Here is a 22,616-nt window from a genome sequence, read left to right as displayed (position 1 = left end):
ATGCCTTTCATGAGCATTTTAACCTCTGAAACATTTGTCAGGAAGTTGCAAAACAAATAGTAAAAGGTGACAAGAAAATGTCCTGAAAATTAGCTGAGAGAGAGAATCATGAGAAAATGATCAAAAAGCTAATGAAAAAAGCCAAGAAATAAATATAATTTTCAGTAATAAATAAATAAATACAAATAAAGACATGAAAAAAAAAGAAATAGTAATAGTAATAGTAAATGAAACTAAAGAAGAAATGTAAAAAATATTACATTTACATTATTTAATACCAGATTTTTCATCATATACATCATATTATGATCATTTTATAATTTAAAGGTCTTAGGATAAGAATCAGGATAAGATTGTGCTATATTGTTTAAATTCATTGTTAAAGTTTAGGAGAGTTGGCCTTGTTCCTGAATTAATTATGTTAAAAAATAATTTAAAAAAGTTAAAATAGTAATAATAATAATAATAATAATAGTAATTATTATTATTGTTGTTACTGTTAGTTTTTTTGTTTTACTTGAGCCCATTTTTCAGGTCATTTCTTGTTTGACCAATTTCAGGTTATTTTCTTGTGACTTTTTTACGAATTTCTATTAATTTTTTGGGCCATTTTAAGTTGCTTATTGCTTCCCACGTTTTTTTTGTTGTTTTTTTTTAATCAAACCTACTCGCTGTGGTTTTAAAGGCTTAACCACAACAACATGACTGAGATTATTTTACAGAACTTGAGAATTTCTCAAAAATGTCCGTCACGGCGACACAGAGCGTGTTGACCTTGGGCGGTGAGGACAAAGGCACTCCACACTGCTCTCGGTGCAGGTGGACGTTTCCCATGTTGCTCAGTGGGCCACGCCAACAGAATGAACGCAGGCGTATCTACAGTTTGTCCACAATCGTTACGTAACCACCCACACACTCTGCACGGGAACTTGTATAAGTAAGAGAGACAACAAGGTAGCAGACATTTGGATCTGGAGGCGTTCAGGATGGAGAACGGCTGCTGGAAACTGACCCTGACCCTGGTGGTGTTGCTGATCAGCACGTATGCAGAAGGTAAACAGACATTTTTTTTTTGATGTTTTTACCGGTGAGATACATTTAGACAGTACATATATTCAGATTATTTCAGATTAAATCGTGGGCTGAGATGTGTTTAAACCCTTTGAAACCTGAGCAAATTGGTTTAAATTTTCTTTCAGAAACATGCAGAGAGGGAAATGAGCAACTTAACGTGACACGGACCAAAAAATTGAAAAACAACAAAAAAAACAAAAAACAAAAACAAAAAAACTTAAAAGTTACAAAAAACCTAATAAAAGGAAAAAAATATCAAAAAACTCTAATAAAAATAGTATTTTATATATTTTTTCTGTAATATAATTTTAATTATTAAATTTTTTATAGTTTTAAATACAGTTTCCTGGACATTTTTCCCTGTTATGGGGGATAATTTTCTAATTATACTGCCCTTAAAATAAATAAATAATTAAGGTGATTTCTTCTGACTTCTGGGATATTTCGTGCCAAGCTACTTGTTTCCTTTTTTTCCCAAATTTTTTTTTCAAAGAAATTAAACCAATGTGCTCAGGGTTCAGTGGGTCAAAGAGCTTGTGAAAGTCATCTGAACGCAGCAGAAGTCCAGGTTTTTAAGGGTTAATTGGCAAAATGTACTCCTTTAGTGAGTACATTTTATTCTGTTGAGCTTGAACAATAGCTAACATGATAACATTTTGTCCGACAGCTGAACAATAAGAAAATATAATAGAATAAAATAATGACAGCTATTAATCAGAATAAAATAGAGAAGCTAATGAATGCATGAATGAATCTGACATGTTTTTTAAAGATAAGAGGAAGTTAATCATAGAGACAAATGTTGCTGTATTGTATTAGAATAGAGTCATTTTAGCTATGAGGAAACATACTGGCCAATCTCAGGCACTCAGTTCATAATCCCAGTGGGTGGACTGGTTTAAAGGTCTAAAGACCAAACAGGGTGGACCTTCTGACCCCGGTGAGGTTGTTTACGACTGAAGAGGTGGATTTTCATCTGAATGACGAAGACGTGTTTGTGTTTCCTGTTGTCAGCTTCTTTTTCCCGGCACATGGATGACTTCATCAAGGCGGTGAAGCGGGTGGAGGTCAGGCACGCCGTGTCGGAGCCGGTGGCCGTGTTGAGGAGTCTGCGGCGGGCGGCGGGCCTCAATGATGCGTTCATCCAGCACTTCCTGGGTAACGCCGACGCTGGATCTAAAACTGTCGCTCGACTCTCAGCGTACTTCAAGAAGGCCGTGAACCACAGGGTGACTGAGGACGCCAAAGAGGAAGGCGTGGTTCTGACTCCTGACGGCACTACTGTCGCCCTCACGCCGCTCCTCCTGGGCATCGAGGCCGGTCTCCTCTCCAGGTCAGCGGGGCGCGTTCGGGGTCTGTACCAGCTCACTCTGACCAAAGACCTGCACAGCTCTCGTCTCCCGCAGCGTCCAGGACCTGACGGCTGCTGGGACAGCGTCACCTCCCCACGAGTCTTCACCCTCCTGGACAGCCCCTCCGCCCTCACCACGGCTCAGATCAACGGAGGCATGGACGGCGTGGTTCTGGGGATGGAGGTCTCGAAACAATCCAAACATCCCCTCAAGCTCAGCAGCCTGCTGACGGAGTACTACAGTCAGCAGCTGGACAGCAGGGGGCTGGACGCCGCCCCGCGCCTCATCAGCAGACGCCGCAGGGAGAACTTCAGAGGGTTAGTCGCCCCCCCGCTGCTTGTCAGACAGGTGGTGAAGACAGCGGAGCTGCAGCGGAGACTGAAGGGACCATCAGAGATGGAGGCGAAGGAGAAGAGGCGGCTGGCGGCTGCGGTGAAGGAGGGAATCAAAGATTTCGTCCACGTGTTTATGGGTGAGCACGAGACCAAACCACAGAGGAAGTGAAAGAAAACATTCGTGGTTTTTAGAAGTGAGGGGAAAAAAGCTGATCATTATCTCGTTACTTCAGGGCCACTCGACTTGCTTTGTTTGGGGGCCACTTTTGCAAAATAACGGGAGACCAGGGGCCAGTCGCAACAGACCCAAACGTCTTTCTAGGATTTAGGTCGCTTTGTGATTTTAGCTGTTGTGACGTTTTAGGATTTTAAGTAGAGATGCACGATAATTATTAGGTGACTTATTTAGATCATCAGTGAACAAGGAGGAAATATACCGTCCAGGGTGGCCCTTGGAAAAGGTGATATAGGAGATCGTCTGGAGCGCCACACGCTGGAGGGCTGCTGGTCGCGCTCAAAACCCAAAAAAAGCCTGTTGTTTGACCTGCTGACGTATCTGCTCTCCTTCTCCAGCAGTGTCTCCAAATGTCTGCTCCGCTCCCAATCTCTGCCTGGTGTCTCCACTGGTGTCTCTGCCGGTGTCTCTGTCAGTTTCTCAGATTGTCTGCTCCGCTCTCATTCTCCGCCGGTGTCTCCGATTGTCCGCCGCTCTAATTCTTCACCCGCCGGTGTCTCCGTCAGTGTCTCAGATTGTCTGCTCTGCTTTCATTCTCTGCCGGTGTCTCTTGGATATTAGGACATTTCTCAGATTTTAGGACATTTTTAGGGAGTCAGAATGTTTTTAGGAGTTTAGGACGTGTCTTGGATATTAGAACATTTAACAGATTTTAGAACATTTGTATGACTTTCAGACATCTAGGATTTTAGGACAATTTTAGGACATTTCCAGGATTTTAGGACATAAGGGTCTTAGCTAGGACGTCTGTAGGGGGTGTGGGGGATCCTCCACTGGCACTTTTTTTTATAAGCAAGCTCTATTTTGATGTAGTGTTATTCACTCTGGCACTTTATGAATACTAAAAGTGCAAAAACATTTCCGAGTGTGAATCACTTTATTTATACTGTGAATTATAAAATGTTCGGGGCCCCAGCAGCTGATCAGGGGCCAGATTCGGCCCGTGGGGCTGTAAGTATCACTGACTCAAACTTTTGTCATACATGATGAATGTGTTTCAGATTGTCCACCCATCATCCCTCGCTGTATGTGGGGTGCAGAGCCGTACAGAGGGACCCCCACCAACCTGTCCCTCCCGCTGTCCTTCATGTTCGTCCACCACACTCACACTCCCAGCAAACCCTGTGTGACCTTCCAGCAGTGCTCTGCAGACATGCGCTCCATGCAGCGCTTCCACCAGGAGGACAGAGGCTGGGACGACATAGGATACAGGTACACGCAGTCCGAGTTTAGGCCTCATGTCAAAACCACAGAACGCGTGTGAAATTTGGCAACTGTCTGAGACACCGTGTGCTCCTGAAGCTTCGTCGCAGGCTCTGACGGCTACATCTACGAGGGCCGGGGCTGGCTCTGGCAGGGGGCCCACACCCTCGGACACAACACCATAGGCTACGGGGTCTCTTTCATCGGAGACTACGCCGCCAGTCTTCCCTCCCAGCACGCCATGGGGCTGGTGAGAGATCGGCTGGCGTCCTGTGCTGTTGACGGTGGGAGACTGAACGCCAACTTCACCCTGCAGGGACACAGACAGGTGGTGAACACTTCCTGTCCCGGAGACGCTCTCTTTAACGAGATCAGAGGCTGGGAACACTTTGGGGTACGTACGCACATCAGCAGGTCATAGAGGTCACGGGTGAGCTGGTCAGCTGATCTCTGACTCAAAGATTTAACATCCACAACAGAACCGCTGTATCCTGCTCCAGACTGTCCTTTAAAGGGACAGTTCACCCAAAAATCAAAAATGCATGATTTTTTTTCTCTTACCTTTCATGCTATTTAGCAATTAAGGGCAGGGATACTCGACTCCCTCTGCTTGGGGGCCACTTTTGCAAAACAACAGGAGGTCAGGGGCCCGTCACAGCAGCCGCACACGTTTCTAGGACATTTCTAGGATTTTTGGACATTTCTCTGACTAGGATGTACAGCATGTTTGTAGGATTTCAGGATATGTCTAGGATTTTAGGATGTTTAACGCATTTCTAAGATTTTAAGACATTTCTTGAATTTTAGGACATTTCTAGGATTATATGATGTTTCTAGGATTTTAGGACATTTGTAGGATTTTAGGACATTTCTCAAATTTTTGGACATTTCTAGGATTTTAGGATGTTTAAAGCATTTTAGAACATTTCTAGGACTTTAGGACATTTCTCTGATTTTAGCACGTTTTTTTTTAGGACTTTAGGACATTTCTAGGATTTTAGGAGGTTTAGCATGTTTCTAGAATTTGGGAAATTACTTGTTTTTAGGACATTTCTAGGATTTAAGGACATTAGGAGCTCAGCTAGGACCCGGCACTCGAACGCCATAATGTTGCTTTAATGCCCTGTTGTTAGACTCTGCAGCCTTTTCTCATTCGGGCGTGGCGTCCCTCATTATGTCTTTTAATCCTCCTTTTGGACATGTCAGGACAGACTGAGCATGTAGCAGCACTCTTTGTTCTGCAAGTTATTACATTTGAGTTTTCTGCAGTTGCAGAGACATTTTCCCTCTAAACTTCTCAGTTGGGTTTATTTAAATATCAGTTTGGGGCTCAAAGAAGTAAAATTTTCCAATATTAATAAAAAAGCAAAGATTGAAAAAAGTAAATAAAACAAACAAACATTGTTTAGCAGAACTTTATAATAAAATCAGACACAGTGGACCTCTTATTGCAGAAGAGTAGTCTTGATGGTTTAAGTTAATTTTGCTGCTTGCATTTTGTTACATTGATATATAATTTTCTTTTACTTTTGTATATGATCTGAATACATCTTCCATCACTGCAAAACTGTTTCACTTATTTCATCTCACATTTCATGTTTGCTTTCTTTTAGGAGGTCAAGAAATCTGCTTAACAAGAGGAAGAGCTCTGCATAAAAATCAACACAATAAATATTTGTTTTATTTTTATGTTCTGATTGTTGCCACTTTTTTTATTTCTTTATTTTTTTGAACAATATGACCCGTGCTGCATGAATTTTGTATGGTGGCTGTGAAGAGCACAAAAACTGCACATATACATAAACATTAAAATGTTTTGGAATAGTTTTTAGATTTATAGGATTATTGTATTTTGACTTTCACTTAAGTAAAGTATCTTAAAAATGAATAATAAACACATATATGCATTAATAATTATAATCCAATAATTTACTGAAATGATCCATTATGCATAAAAAGTACTTTTAGTTTATTATATTTTTATTGCTTATACTAATTTATTATTTATTTATTTTTACTCAAACATTTAAATGCAGGACTTTTAAATGATTTTTGCTAAATTTCACAAAGGAAAGATTTTGAGTTTTTGTTGATACAAACACAGTCCAGCCAGCAGAGGGCGCCAGATGATCATGTAATAATGAGTAATAATGCTTTTATTGATTTCCAGCATTTAAGACATTTTATTACACAAACTAACGACAAATTCAAAACACCTGTCACGACCTCTCAGTGGTTAACACACCTGTGATGTGTTTCATAAACGCGGTATTATTACAGAGGTGGACCAAACTAAAACTAACTCAAACTAAATTGTCATAATTGATGATTAACGCGTTACCTGGGTGAATAAAATAATGTCTGACGTCATTAAACGTCATCGGCGTGACCTTCTCGCCGGTCAGTCTCATAATAAAGTCTCTCAACGCTTAAACGGCGTTTGCACAGAAAGCCTTTGACGCACTCTGCGGTCACCGTGAAGAAAGGCGATTTAAAGCAAAGGTCCGGTAAAAAAAAAAATAAAAAAGTTGAACTTATTCAACTTGTCTCCGGTTGTTTGACTCGAAACTCTTCTCGTCACCCTCCCCGTCGACGTTACGTACGCAGCCGTGGCGTGCCTGCAAGCCAAATAACATGGAGTCCTCAGCCTGGCATCTTCCAGGGATCCATGCAAAAACCCGAGCAGCGATTTAACGGAGCAACTTTTGTCGGTGGGAGCACACCGAGCCTCCGGGGAGCATCGTCTCCGGGCGTGAAAGCTTCACCTCCGTCCGCAAACTATGACGAACGACGCCTGAACAGCCTCCTTTTTTTCACTGCGACCCGCAAACCAGGCCGAATCAGTGAGTATTTGCACTAAAAAAACTGCAGCTCACAGGCGTTTCTGGGTTTTCAATAACACCGTGCACGGATGCATTGTTGTGATAGTCACCTGACAGCGAGCGGATCGATACCAGCTGCGTCCTCCGGAGCAACAGAGGCCAGCCCGGGGGACACCTTCACGTACCCGGGCATTTTCCTGCTTTTTCAGAGGGGCAGCAGGGGAGGACACGGGCCTGAATAGAAAGGCCACTTATTTATGTAACCATTTGAGCGCCCTGTTTCATTCTTTAAGAGCAGACATATTGTGAAAATAGGTCAGACAGTCCGAAAACCGCAGCTGGCATTAAAAAAAATCCTGACATCCTGCAGATCTGTCAGTGGTGGACAAAGTGCACAACTCTGTTACTTGAGTCAAAGTACAGATTCTCCAATGCAAGTGAAAGTTGCTGAGTCTGTTTATTACTAGAGTTAACTGGCTTGATTTAAAAAAAAAAAAAAATAAAGAAGCACAAGAAAAATGAAAATAACTTAAAAAAAAAAAAACAAACAAAAAAGTACAACAAACATACAGATAAGGCAAACAAAACTTGAAAATGTTGTTAAAAACTTATTATAATTCTGTAAAAATCCCCCCAAAATAAATAAATCTAGGAATGTGGAATTGTAGAACATTTATCCATGTCTTTTTGTCTATATCAACTTGTAATTTATTTATTTAAGAAGGGACAATGTACATTAATACAAATTTAACTCTGAAACTTTCTTGCAGAGAAATGGAGCAACATAAAGAAGTAATGACCCCCAAAAATGGCAAGAAATTAGTAAAAAGTACAAGAAAATTACCTGGAAATTAGTAAAAAATAAATAAATAAGAATTAATAATAACACTAATAAACTGAGCACCCTGTTTCATTCTTTAAGTGCAGACATATTGTGAAAATAGGTCAGACAGTCTGAAAACTGCAGCTGGCATAAAAAAAAACTGACATCCTGCAAATCTGTCAGCAGTGGACAAAGTGCACAACTCTGTTACTTGAGTCGAAGTACAGATATTTCAATACTAGTGAAAGTTGCTGAGCCAGAGTATTACTTGAGTTAAATAGTAGTGAAAGGCGTCTGAAAGCAGCACATGAAAAATGATGTCACTCCATGTTTCAAAGGGTTAGAGTAACAATTTGATGTAAATGGTGAGCTGTCTGCTTCTAAACTAGAAAAACACATTATTTTGTTGTTTTTTTTGTCAGGATTTATTACAAGTCTCCATTCACAGAGACTCCTCCGAACCACATTAAAAGCAGATTGCAGCTCGTAAATTGTCGCTAAAGATCAGGCAGAACTTTACAGTAGTGTCGTCGGCATGAAAATGAGATTTTGTATTTACAACATTGTAACACAAATTATTGATATAAACTGTAAGTAAAAGAGGACCCAACATGGACCCTTGCGGGACACCATTGTGTACATTCAAAAAACTAGATTATACACCACTGATTTGGACACCTTGTGATCGGCTGATAAAGTAGTTTTCAAACAACTGAACGGTTTTAGTACTTTGAGGCTGTGAGAAACCTTTATTTTGTTTAGTGTGTGTTTGTGTTTCCAGGAGAAGAGGAGGCTGCACAATGTAGGAGGGCTGCTCACCAGTGGGACTCCATACTGCTCTCTGGGGGGGACCATGGAGCCAGAAGGGCGACCGCTAACCCCAGGGACCAGCTATGGGCCCCCACCCCTCAACTCAGCACAAAACCCCGTCACCTCCACCTTCCTCAACTGCACCTTAAAGGTAAAAACATCAAACCACAGGTGTGTGTTTGTACACCTGTGTTTGGTGGGCAAAACACAGATTTTTAATAAAACTTGTTCTTCAGTGTGTTTTTATAGGGCTTGGTGATATGGCTTTAAAATAATATCACAATATTTTAAGGATACATTGCAATACATTATATATATATATATCTCAATATTTTGAAATGTCCTTTAAATTTATGTTAACTAATAAAGTACAAAACTACTGAATAAAAAGCCGTTACAATAAAGTGGAATTAAGTAGCTACTGTTATTTAATAAAGTTTATACCCTAATGTTAGAATAACATTTAATAAAATAAAGTACTTTTATAATAAAATTGGTATTGTTATAACAAAATAAATCAAAGCGGGACACAAAGATACTAAAGAGTCGTTCAAAAAGATTTGTTTTTTCATTTTCACCCATCACCATCTATGAGTTGTGTTTTAGTAGTATGTTGAAATAAAAATTGGGGGTCGACAGATTATTGGCCAGTCCGATATTTCTCATTTTGCCAATTATCTGTATCAGCGTTTCACTGTAATGATCACCAATCAAATAAATTAATTAAAGAAAAGTGTCAGCATGGGAGGAACTTCCAATGTGTAAAACCTCAGGGAGCTGTTTTTATTTACTCATTTTTTATTTCAATTTTCACTTGACTTTTAAAAAAAAGTTCCTGGGAACTTTCTGTATATGATGTTAAAAGTTTCAATTTTGTCTAAATATTTGCTAAAGGTGTTTAAACAAAGTTTTGTGTTGGAGTTTGTTATATTCCAAATGATAAATTTTGACAGAAAAAAATTAAATTTTATTGAAAATGCACATTGCTTCCATATATTGGTTACTGGTCTCATCAACTACTAATAATCGGTATTGGTATCGGCCCTGAAATAACTATACCAGTTTTATTGCGGGAGGATGCATGCTTAAAATGCAAAGTGCAAATGTAGGTGTAGGTGTGTCCTGCACCTGTGCATCAAACTCATCATGTCCATCATCTGATAATTCATTGACTAAGTCCTCTTTTTAAATTCTCGCCTCCAGTCCTCATGTTCTCCAAATGTGAGAGACGGCTCGATGCCTGCCAAATGCTCGTGGGGCCATGCTGGAGATGAGGGCCCCGAGCAGAGTGACGGCCCTCAGCCCAGTGCAGAGCCAGGGAGGAGCGCACAGAGGAGATTCAGGTCCTCAGCCTTTCCTTCCTCCCTCAGCTGGGACTCTGACTCTGAGAAAGAAACTCTAGATGGTAACACGTGTTTTAATATCTCCTGCTGCACACAGTAGAGATGAGAGGCAGAATCGAGCTAACACCTGAGGCCTCAGTGTACCTTTTCATCGTTGTCTCCTTTTCAGTGTTACTCAGTGTGCATGTAGTCAGAAGTCTCTCAGTATGAACTGTTTCTGTACCCGTTGAGCTGTGAAGTGATGTTCCTGTGGTTGTGTGTTTTGTGTTGCTGTTATGTGTCAGAGGAGGAGCTACAGCACTTTTCTAACCCTCATGGTCTGGCTGCTCACAGCCCAGGATCTCCTTCTTCTGGACTCAGGTGAGGAAGAGGAGGAGGTGCAGGAGGAAGGTTAGCGAGCTGTTTGGTGGGGATGTCAGAGGGTTAGTTTAGGACAAAGAGACATCACAGATCATCAGGACAGGATTTTTCTAGTCTTTGTGCTAAGCTAACTAGTTACAGCCAGCAAACTTGAATGCTTCTCTGCTATTGTTCCTCTTTTTGTTTGTTTTTTGTTGTTGTTTCTGTTTTGTTTTTGTTTTCTGTATAATCTACTTATGACATTAAGCTTAGTAATAGGTTTTCTTTTTGTTTTTCTTTTTAATTTCATGCCTTGTTGGTGCTTTTGGTTCTTTTTCCTTTTGGGAAATTGTTAACAACGCTCAAAATAAATTAATGCCACTACTACTACTAAATTTAAAAAACGTATTTCCAAAATGTCGAAATACTGCTTTACCTACTAACCTCTAAAAGTAACTATCCAGATATTGTTATTTCCAGGCAAAGTCCTACTGTATGTAGTGTTGGGCCGGTGTGAATTTTTTTTTAAAGATATTAAACCGACTGAACCAGTTTACTGAATTTTACCTGGTGATGATACTGTATCCCAACAGAAAATGAGTGTCTACCTAACACCTAACATTGTGTAACACTGGAGTTCTCTCTCCACACTGACTTAGTAAGTGCCTCAACAATGAATCAGACAGTCCCCACCCCCTGCGGCGCTTTCAAAGCGAGCATCAGATATAATCAGAAACACAGCATCCGACAAAAGTTCATCTCACAACAGTGCTTGCAGCCAGCGAGGACAGCTCTTTCCTTGGCTTTGAATTCAAAATGTTGCCATGTTGGTGCAGTTTTAATTTTGTTTTTTAGCTGCCAATTCATTGTAGTGAAAGAAAAACATGACCTCATTGTATAGAATGACCTACAGTGACCTCTAGGATAATCACGGCCGCCTGAAACTTAAAAGCCACAAGGTAGAGACCTCAGGCTTTCAGAGGATGTTTGGCGTTCATAGAAACATCGACAGCAAGGAGGTGGTTGGCGACCATGCTGTTGCTGAAAAATGCAATTCTTTCAGATAACTCCAAATGGCAAAAAGTTTTTGATACCAAATCACAGCATGGTGTGTTTCTAAAGGTCTTGGTGTCTTAATGTGATAATTTGGAGGGATTATGTGCATTTTTATACATTCTTGAGTGGGAAAATCTTTTAAATTTAGCACCAAATTTATGTAACAAATGATATCAGCCCAAAAATTGGCGCAGAAACTTACATTATGGAGCATCAAAACAGCCGTCATTTATTTCCATCATCATTTTTTTGAGGAGGCGCCTCACCAAAACACAAACACATATACTGTCCCCCAACATACGATCCTTTTCCCCCTAAAAAACAAAAACAAAAGTGGATCTATGGTATGAGTGTAGAGGTTAAATATATACAGAGACTATGAATACACACATAATTTCCAGAAAACTGACATAAAATCAGATTAAGAATAAGAAGAGTGTGCACATGGTCTTTAATTTTGACCTGTTTCAGGAAGAGATGCTGCTTTTACTCGTTAAAAACGTCATGTAATGCTTTTCCCTTCCAGACTTGATAGTGAAGATGACCAAGAACCTGAAAAACTGCAACACTTGCATAATAAAACCGACTCGTCTGCCCCTGTGGAGGGGCACGGCGACAACAACACTGAGAGCACAAAGACAGAAGAGCCAAATACATCTCAGCTCGGCCAAACAGAATGTAAGAACCGTATGGAAAAAAACAAAATCTGCCCGCACACTTGATATCTTCCTTTTATCTTAAGCTCCATTCATATTTCCTCTGTTTTCTCTCCGCAGTGGCAGACAGCGAAGTGTGGAATGTATCCGAGGGAGCCAAACTGTTTCTGTCCAAAGTAAAACCAAAGGAAGGTTGCCAAATGGAGGAGGAGGAGGTGGACAATAGCGAGGGAGAGAAAAGGCCCAAGGAAAAAGAAACCAAGCAGCCCGAGAGAGATGTGTACACCTTCCCTGGAGACTCGGACCCGGAGAGTCCCCCTCCTGCCCCCTGGGCTCATTGCACATTCATTCAGCGGTGCAGAAAGAAGAGGGTGCTGCTCCGGCCCTTCTCTGGACTTGGCACCTTGAAGAGACCGTCGCCTGAGACTGGCAAGCACGCAAGACTGAGTCCTCAAAAATCAAAAAGCACTGAGACGGCACAGAATCGAGGCGGAGGGGTGTATGATTTCGAGGAGGTCAGCTTTGGAGAGGCAGCAGAGCAGGAGCCGATAAAGTTTAGAGGGAAAAGAGACAAACAAGAAGAAGAGGAGCCGGGCAAACAAATCTTCACCTGTGTTGAATGTAGCATTTATTTCAAAAAGCAGGTCCACCTGCAGGAGCACATAGTTGAGCACTGTCAGAGCGGCGCGGCGGGCGGCAGGCGTTTAGGAAAAGGCGGCCGATTTCGGTGCATCGAGTGTGGATGGAATCTGCCAACCAGGCTCACGCTCGCAGACCACCACAGACGGCATCAGGAGTCCCGTCTGAAGATTCTGGAGGAGATCGAGAAACTGAATGAAAACGGGAAGACGAGAGAGACGGAGAAGCTTGACAGTAAGATGGTGAAGCATATGAGCTCAGACCCGGCGATTACGCAAGATGCCTTGATTCCAGGCAAAATGTCAGACCCAGAAATAGTCACGTCTCCACCTCTTTCCCCAGTTTCAACACCAGACACTGCAGCTCTCGACTCAGACTCTACAAATTCAGTCCGAGCTCAGGCCCGCGCTGTTTCCGCCTGCCGCCGCCGCTTTGTCTGCACCAAGTGTAACTTCAGCACAAGAACCTCACAGGCACTGGCGAATCACACCAAGACCCACAACAGAAAAAAACCCGCTCTCCAGGCTGACTCGCCATCCCCCGCTTCTCCATCATGTGTGGCGTCCACATCCCTGGCGTGCGGTCACTGTGCCTTCCTGACCTCAAGTCAAACTGTAATGAGGGAACACCAGACACTTCACATCAGCGGGGCGCAGACTGAGGAGACGGGACAGAAAGTGGGCGCTCGAATTTCAACTGACCGTCCCTCTGGATCTGGATCGTCGCCTGATGCAGCTCAAGGCAAAAGCCAGCAGGAGGACAGCGCAGAACCAGACAGCGCTGCAGCGCGGCCCTCAGGCCAGGTGGTGTTCGAGTGCGCCGGGAACAGGAGATTCAGCCGGAGAGGGAAGACTTGGACGGATCTGGCCAAGTTCCTGGATGATGACAAGCTGCCCGGGAGTGAGGAGGAAGAGCAGGATGAAGATCAGAGCACAGAGGTTAAAACTGAGCGCTCGGAGCAAGAGGCCGGCTCACCTGCTGGAGTAAAACCGCACACCAGAGCGCGAGCCAACACAGGTGAGACTCGATGTCAGACCAAAGACTTTAATAAAGAGGTTAGACGAAGTCGCCCTAATAAGAGTTATTATGTCAGCTAAGTCACATACGAGTGATTATGTACATGCTCTCGAGTCTCATTTTTGCTTTGTTTTGCAAAAGATATCAGATTCATGCAGAAGAAAAGGGTAATAATGAGATTACAACGCTGCATGTAAACAAACTGATGGTATTTCGTTGTTGTTCGTATGTTGTTGTTCAAGATATCAGTGATTAACTTGATGGGTACAATGTGATTATTATTATTAATAGGAATAATATTGTATATTGTCAAAACAACAACACCAACAACAAAAGTTCAAATTTCAGGGTATTAATATCAAATTCAAAACAATTACAGACAGTTTTTGTCGATGAAAATCTCCCTCCGGCAGTCCTCATCAAATATGTATAAAAGAGAAAAGCACACAAGTAAAAACAAAGTGAGAATGAGATTTTAAAAAATGCAATAAACCAGAATTAAATCAAACTCTCAATAATTCTGATGCATTTAACCCTTTGAAACCTGGATGGACATCAGTTTTCTTGTCCTGCGTTCAGACGCCTTTCACAAGTATTTAAACCTTCGAAATCTGAGCAACTTGGTGTGATTGAAAACACGGGAAAAACAACATTGAGCAATTTGGCAAGAAATATCACGTAAATTGTAGGAAATTAGTAGATTTAGAAAATTACTTTTTTTTTTACTATAGTTACAGTTATCATAATATCATTTTTAAAATTATGTTGCAGAATTCTTATAATTTTTAAGAACTTTTATCAGGCCTTATCCTTATTTTTTTTACTTTGCTTCCTTTATTGTGTTCATTTCCAGGTTGTTTTCTTTCTCATTTTCTTCTCCCCATGTTTGAAAAAAAAGAAAGAAATCCAGCAAATTCGCTGAGGTTTTAAAGGGTTAAAGAAGTGACTCAGGTCAGACTCTAACTTCCCAGAGGAGCAGCTCTGCAGGAGCTCTCACCTTAAACTCAGCGTATTTAAGCGAAGCTCACTGTTTCAGTTTAAACAGGATTTGTCTGATTATTCAGAATTGATTTCTTTTCTTCTCTATAGACGACGGCTCGGCACAGCAGGGCGCTACGTTACCGCTCCCTCCTGAGAAGTGTGTGAAGGACGAAGACAAGCTGGAAGTGGAGAAAGACGGAAAGGTTTTCTTTTTGAGGCGGAGTAACCGGGTTACCGCTGCTGCGGCAGAAATTGACAGTGATGATGATGACGACGACATTGACGAGGAGCGCGTGCGGTGTTTCCTGTCGGGGGGCATTTTGGATGAAGACCCAGACGAGATTGATGAGGACTCTGAGGCGCTGAAGAGTGTGGAGAGGAAGTGCCCCTACTGCCCCGATCGATTCCACAATGGCATCGGGCTTGCCAATCACGTGAGAGGCCACCTGAACCGAGTGGGCGTCAGCTACAATGTGCGTCACTTCATATCCCCCGAGGAGGTCAACGCGATCGAGAAGAAGTTCTCCTATCAGAAGAAGAAGAAAAAAGGTCAGCGGCTTGTTGCATTTGTTTCTTGAGGCTGTGCAGACGTTGTCTGAGCAGATTCTGAAGCCCAGAAAGAGATTTTTCTTCTTCCTGTCTTTGTTTCTGTCTGACATAACGACCCCGACACTGTCTTTATTAACTATACCATAATTCTCTTTAACGCCCGTTTCATCCATGGCCGAGCAAATAATGTAAATGTTTTCTGTAGAGCTCAACTCTTTAAATTCAGTCTCTGATTACTCTTCTATATAACATAAAGTAGTGGTTCGGTATCTGGGGAAGCAAAGGTCATAAATCTGAGGGCCTCGCAGGATGATCGGCAGAATAAGGAAAGTGAAGGTACAGACGCCTTTTTAAATAACCTTTAGAGAACGGTCTAAAGTGCGTTTGAGGTGTGGTCGACTCAACTTTTACAAGTTTATGGTGCATATCTGAGTATAAAGTAAGACACAAGAGGCAAGAGGTATTATTTAGCCCCTTAATTAAACAAAGGTGTGTTCTGGGCGTGACAAGATTTAAATTTTTCATGATTTTCAATCAGTGTCGTCTCCCATTCCATCCTTGGTATACTTTAACTCAAGATATTCTCATTTTTTGGACATTTTGAGGATTTGGGGACTTTTTAGGATGTTTCTCGGATTTTAGGGCATTTCAAGGATTTTAGGACATTTCTAGGACTCTGACATTTCTCAGATTTCAGTATGTTTCTAGTATTTTAGGGCATTTCTTGAATTTCAGGACATCAAGTCATCAGATATTGTCGCTTTGCAGAGGACTTCTCTGTCTACATGTTACGTTTTAGGTGTCTTTCTGTGTCTGCTGTTGGTGTTTCGGGATGCGCTACCACAATGTCAAAAGATGCACACGATAGGATTATGTTGCATGTAAATTTAGGCATCTAAAGCACATGGCAACCAACGCCACGACGTCAACAAACGCACATGCTGGCACGGGTGGCTAGGATGAGAGGAAGGAGGCACATTGTAAAATGCAGATTAAACCATCACATTCAGACAGAGGCGAACACCAAACACCCGCATACAAGTCTGGGGAAGGACCATCCACCGGCCGCATACCATACAGGTGCCCTCGGCTTCTTATATAGCTGCTTTTGCACAGAGATCGTGTTATAACATCGTGCCAGCCTCTTTTTTGAATGCTCTTAGCATTAAAATGTGACCCATCTTCTTTGTAGTTTCCATGTTGTTCCCACTTTATTACCTCAAAGCACACGAACGCAACAAAGTCGGAGGAATGATTTCCCAACTCGGAAACTACGACCCTCCAAAATCACACAAATGCAGCATATGGTCACCAGAGCGATAACAGTTTATCATCAGTGTCCGTACCAAATTTCACTCATTTCACTCCAAACCACTCGTTTTAACCTGCTGGTAGAGTTAAAGTTAAAGTCAGTAGGTTTCATCCTCTGAGGAGCATGAATGTCTGCAGAAATTTTCATGGGAATTTATCCGAAACTTGATGAAATATTTCGGTCTAAAGTAACCAAATTGTTGGACAGACTCGCAGACCTACAGTGTGACCGCGCGGCTGTGCCTCAGGCAGTCTGAACTGGTCACAAGTTCAGCTGATGAATCAAAGCATTGAATGTTTTGCTTTAATTCAAGAGCTCGTGGGCCAAAATAAAGTGTTATAGCATCACACTGTATGTGTCTAAACTCTCGCTGTCCTCTCTGCAGTTGCCAACTTTGACCCCGACACCTTCAGCGTGATGCACTGCGAGTTCTGCAGCGCCGGCTTCGACACCCGGGCCGGCCTGTCCAGCCACGCCCGGGCCCACCTCCGCGACTTCGGCATCACAAACTGGGACGTTACCATCTCTCCCATCCACATCCTGAGGGAGCTGTTCTCCAGCAGGCCCGATCTTGTGATCCCCACGGCTCCTCCTCGGAGTCCCTGCTCCTCACAGGAGGAGGAGGAGGAGGAGGAGGGGGAATACAAGAGCTCGTGGGGGAAAATAAAGTGTTCGAGAAAGATACGGGAGGTGTCGTAACGCCCCACTTTGTGATGCCGAAGGCGCGGAGGCCTTCAGGACCTTCCCAATGCTGCAAGACGGAGGACGGCGGAGGAGAGAGCGCAGGTAAGTGTTCGTGATCGATCCTAAAAAGTGTGACTGTGTTTGATACGGTCAGATCGGGGAAACTCGACTTGCTTTGCTCGGGGGCCACTTTTGGAAAATGACAGAAGGCCGGGGGCCGATTAAAGCAGCCCTGCACATGTTTGTTTTAGGATGTTTCTAGGACGATACAAAATTTCTTAGATATTAAGATGTTTCTAGCATTTTACTATATTTCTGGGATTGTAGGGCATTTTTAGGATTTTTGGACATTAATAGGATTTCAGGATGTTTCTCAGATTTTAGGGAGTTTTGAGACTTTACTAGAATTTTACAGCATTTCTAGGATTTTAGGATCTTTCTGGGATTTTGTGACGTTTTTCTAGGATTTTTTGAGACTCTTGGATTTTTAGGACTTTTTTTTGCAATGTTAGGACATTCCTAGCATTTCAGGATATTTCTAGGATTTCAGGAAGTCTCTAGGATTTTATGGCTTTTCCTGGATTTTATGACATTTCTAGGATTGTAGGACATTTTTAGGATGTTAGGATTTTTTAGGATTTAAGGAAATTTAAAGATTTTGTGACATTTTTTTGGCTTTAGGACGTTTTTAGGATTTAAGGACATTAATGGCTTAGGACCTCTGTCAGGGGGTGTGGGGGAAACCTCTACGACACTTTTATTTTTTTGATAAATAAGCTCTATTTTGATGCTAAATAACTAAAAGTACAGAAATAATTCCCAGTTTGAATCACTTTATTTTACTGTGAATTAGAGAATATTCAGGGGGCCACCTGGCACCCTATCGGGGGCCAGATTTGGCCCATGGACAGTAAATAACCAGAGAGTTTCACTGGTTGACCTGCTTGGCACTTTGAACTTGGCACAGGATGCATGATCTCAGTGATGATTCCTGGAGGGATGAATAAAACAGAGTGTGTTAGATGCATAAAACAGTTGGAAATGTGAGTTTAGATGCTGTTTCTGTTGTTTCACGTGTTTTTTTTTCTCTGGATAAAACTGGACTGTCTGACCTGTGACACCGCTGTGCAATGTGTGAAGTGTTGAATCAGGATGTCTAGAACATCAGCTTTGGCAAAGAGTGTGTGTGTATGTGTGTGTGTGTGCGTGTGTGTGTAAGAAATAGAGATAGAGAGAGAGTCCCTGATGCCCGCGGTTGATGTGGCACTCGGTGCATTTATCCCAACCTCCGCCTCCACTCGATTGGTCACGCCTTAGCTTAGCGGTGCATATGGGGGCAAAATGGCTGCTTCCACCTCCCCGTAGACCCAAACAATAGCGGAAAAACTGTCTGGCTTCAGCTGCCGGGGAGTCCGATGCACTGCGGTTGCGGACCGGTGAGTACCGCGCGCTGTAATTCCCGTGCACCGCGTGCCCTCGGATCACACGGCGGCGGAGCACTGCGCGTCTCGCGCCGCATCTTCTGTCACATCGCAGCCAGACAACAGCCATTAAAAACTCTTCATCATGTGAGACTATGTAAAGAAAATCAATGTGGCGCGCGCAGCCATGCAGGTAGCCCATGACATGCATGTCAAAAGCTCATAAAGCGGGTCAGTGTTTTTCTTTCTCGTCTTTCCCGTTTTGCTCGATAAATAGTGATTTATTTCTGCCTCTTGTGATCTTGTTGGTACAGTTTTCTTGCGAGGTTTTTTATTGTGCACGTCTGGGATGACGTCCAGTATTTCCAGTGCTGCAGGATCTCTAAAATTACCTACAGTTGCCCAATCCTCGCCATTTTACTTTGCTTTGATTTTTGATAGAGGACACGCTGTGCTCTCAAGTGCACGCGTTTGTGCATGTTTTTGGGATAAACTGAGAGTGAGATCGCTCAGGTAACTTTATGAACTGGTGGCCGGTAATCTTATTACAACTTATCCGGATCAACCAAGTATAATCCAAGTATCACTTTTACTTGTCGGGTTGTTGAGTGTCACTCCGCCTGAACGGATACAAAGTCAAGTTATCGGTTTGATACTTTGTTCCGATTTCTAAAAAAAACCCGTCAGATTGTGTGTTATTGTGTTGATTATAATAGACGGTGTTATAACGCTGCGCTCCGAGGTGTCACATCGCTCTTTTACAGTCAGGAGATGAACTGACAAGCGCAGAGCCGCCCACCAGACAAAAAGCATTGTCTGTCTCCACGTCTCTTTTGATTTACCGATTTGTCGCAGAAAATGGCACTTTTGTCCCAGGAATGCCTGACTGCGGGGAACCAGGACTGCCATGTTTGCTTCATACTGTAGTGCGATCATCACTTTTTTTTTTTTTTTTTTTTGACATGGATACATTACAGGGTTTATTTTCACGTGCAATCTTCTCGCAGAAGACGTAATAAGGCGCTGTTATAATAAGGAGTGATAAATTATAGGCAGTGAGCTCAGAAGAAATGAGATTTTTCTGCTCTGTCTTTTATTTGTTCTCACTCAGAGATGCATATATATGCTTTTAAAGGCTGATTAGAAACATGTATTAGAATTAGACATTTAATGGTGGTTTATTATCACAACCTAATTAAGACATTTCTGCACTCAGGGGCTGCTCATTATTTATGAGAGGGGATGGTGTGGTGTTAAACAGGGAAGGCACTTAAATTAATCTTTTTTTAATCTTTTTTTTTTCTTTGGCTTGGTACAGTCATGGAATTTGCAAATAACACATTTCAAGGCCTGGGAAAGTTTTGGAAAAACTAAATAAACCCTGCACGGTTTGGAAAAGTCATGGAATTTAGTTTCACAAATCTGCATAAGAACACACAGTGTGCTCAAGGAGCGTTGGAAATTTGAAAATCCAACAATAATTTCTGTTTTTACAGTTCCTGGCTGTGATAAATTATGTAATTTTAGGTGATTTTCAAAAAATAAAAAATAAAATGTGATTTTAAAAGGAAAACATGTCCTCCAAATGCATTGTTTCTTTAAAATTCACCAAATTCTCAAAAAAAAAAGACCCCAAAAAAGACAAGTGTCTGCCCTGCTAGACAAAAAGCATTGTCTGTCTCCATGTCCCTTTTGATTGACCAATTTGTTGGTCCTGGAAAAGTCATAGAATTTGCAAATGGCAATGTCCAGGCCTGGAAAAGTTTGGGAAAGCTAAATTTACCTTGGAAGTTTTGGAGAAATCATTGCATTTTGTTCCACAAATTGGTATAATGACACATGATGTGTTCAGGGATCATCATGAATTTGAAAATCCAGGATAATTTCTGTTTTTACAGTTTTTGGTTGTGATACATGATGCAGTTTTTGGTGATTTTAAAACAAAAGTCTTTTGGAGTTTCCAGGTTTGGAGGGCATGTTTTCTTCAAAAAAGTTGGCTTTTTTTTTTCTTTTAAAATTTTTCCTTTTTTTTTTTACCTTTACAATATAGGGTTATTTATGGTTAGATTTATTTATTTATTTTTATAAATGTTTGCCTTTTTTTCTTTAAAAAATGTGTTTTTTTTTCTTTCTTCTTTCTTGGCAATTTTCTTTTCTTAAAACTCTTGACGATTTTTTCCTATAATGATTCTGTAGCAATTTCTCTTTCTTTTAATTTTTTTTCTTCAAAAATTTTTGACTGTTTTTTATTTTTAAAAAATCTTGGTCATTCTTGTACTTAAAAAAATCTTTTTGTGATTTCTTAAAAAAAAAAAAATATTCTTTGGGGATTTTTAAAGAAAGCCTGCCTTAATCTGTTAAAAAAAAATCACCAAAACAATGCCATTCATTAGTCCGAAACTGTAAAAACAGATATTATTATTGGGTTTTCAAATTCCTGATGGTCCTTGAACACATCATGTGGGACAAACACTTCATGCACTCAAGGAAGACTTTTGTGGCTGTGGGGAGGGTTAAATAAAACCCCCCAAAACAGTCACTCTTCCTCTGCTGATAAATACAGAATAGCCCCTTAGGTCTACTTTTATTTTATATATTTAGATCCAGGGCTATTTACAAAAGATTTGGGGCTGAAGCCTCAGACACTCAGGCTTAATGACACCACTGCCTCCAGGGGGGTCATGATTTAATAATTAAAACAAAATCAAAAGTCACACCACAGCCACCCCTCTGCTCTGATAAATACAGCACCGTCCCTAATCTGGATATTGTGTGTGTGTTGTAGGTGAGGAGGAGGAAGCAGCTGAGGATGAAGCGAAGCGTCCAGCTCTGGATGGCGTGAGCTCGAGCCCTGGGAAAACAGGGCAGTGCGGCGTGGACTCAGACGGCCTCTCTCCCGGGGACGGGGATGCAGACTCAAAGGGTGAGGAACAGAAATGGGAATGCTGACCCCGGAGTGTTGACAGGGGATTGGATTTGCCACAGCGGAGCCGTATCGTAGCTGTCAGTGGGGAAAATTGTAAAACTGACCCCGGGTCGGCGCTGAGGAGCGGCGACAATACATCAGAGAGGGTTTTCCCCCGGGGAAATCCTCAGAGGTAGACAAATGTATTTAGGAGCTAATGAGAGCACCTCGAACACAGAGTGAGGACGTAGACGGGGAGGGTGAGAGAGGTGACGTGTCCTCTGGGAGATCTGTGGCCTCGACAAGAACCTGAACCACCTGCTGCTGCTTTGAACACTTTGACTTCACGCTGCGCTCACTTAAAGGGGAAATCGCTATTTCTCATTCTGGACTCTATTTTTTCTGACGTTTATGTGTCTACGGACGAGTGCTTATTAGGGTTCAAATGATTCGTACAGTTCCCCTCTCCTCCTCCGCTGCCACTCAGCGCTCACATTCGTAATGTTTTATAGCAACGTTAGGGATGCACGATTTTGGATTTTTTTTCCAATATAAAAGCAACTCACTTGGCCTTCCTCACTTGATTTTAGTGATCTAGTCTTTCTGTAGTGGAATAACATCACATTATGATACTTTTATTGTGACGGTCCACCAGCAAATTGAGACATAAAATACAATGTAAATAAAATTCATTCTTTGTGCAAAATAATTAAAAAAACCTTGTGACACCAGCTGAAAACAGCATGTTTGCCGATTCCGATATTTCATTTTAAAACCGATATCTGCCGATGACGTGCTGATATTATCATGCATCCCTAACACAGGTGCACTTTCATTATTTACCTGACAGTTTAAAAAAGGGCGCCGTAGACAGACAGTGCTGCCGTGACGGTACGTGTCCGAGTGATCCGTCATTTCCACGCTTCCCATCATCGTCAGTGTAAGTCTCTGTGCGCTGGATTTTGGGAGCGCGTTGTGTTTGGAGAGACGGAGCATCTGCTTTTCATTTGCATGAAGTTTAATTGAGGGGTGCACCTGCCTCGAGTGGTTATATTGGCGC

The 22,616-nt window shown here is 41.9% G+C and overlaps 2 protein-coding genes across 2 annotated transcripts in view; both read left to right on the top strand.

The window, feature by feature from the left end:
• Positions 1-881: 881 nt before the first annotated feature.
• pglyrp6 (peptidoglycan recognition protein 6) lies at positions 882-5,890 on the top strand. The gene is made up of 5 exons (XM_042504396.1): positions 882-1,053; positions 2,089-2,898; positions 3,998-4,208; positions 4,299-4,593; positions 5,813-5,890. The coding sequence occupies exons 1-5, from the start codon at positions 987-989 to the stop codon at positions 5,831-5,833; spliced, it is 1,404 nt and encodes a 467-aa protein (XP_042360330.1). The 5' UTR covers positions 882-986; the 3' UTR covers positions 5,834-5,890.
• A 717-nt stretch (positions 5,891-6,607) lies between these two features.
• Positions 6,608-22,616, top strand: part of LOC121956261 (protein Wiz-like) — a 35,371-nt gene continuing 19,362 nt past the window's right edge. The window contains 10 exon segments of the mRNA XM_042504394.1: positions 6,608-7,042; positions 8,626-8,805; positions 9,858-10,059; positions 10,282-10,357; positions 11,919-12,070; positions 12,169-13,704; positions 14,794-15,234; positions 16,932-17,186; positions 17,189-17,332; positions 21,437-21,574. Of these exon segments, the coding sequence (XP_042360328.1) occupies positions 8,698-8,805; positions 9,858-10,059; positions 10,282-10,357; positions 11,919-12,070; positions 12,169-13,704; positions 14,794-15,234; positions 16,932-17,186; positions 17,189-17,332; positions 21,437-21,574 (3,052 nt within the window). The 5' untranslated portion in view covers positions 6,608-7,042; positions 8,626-8,697.

This window comes from Plectropomus leopardus, chromosome 17 (genome assembly GCF_008729295.1).
Source record: "Plectropomus leopardus isolate mb chromosome 17, YSFRI_Pleo_2.0, whole genome shotgun sequence".
Classification (NCBI taxonomy): domain Eukaryota; kingdom Metazoa; phylum Chordata; class Actinopteri; order Perciformes; family Serranidae; genus Plectropomus; species Plectropomus leopardus.
This window is presented reverse-complemented; position numbering and strand designations above follow the sequence as displayed.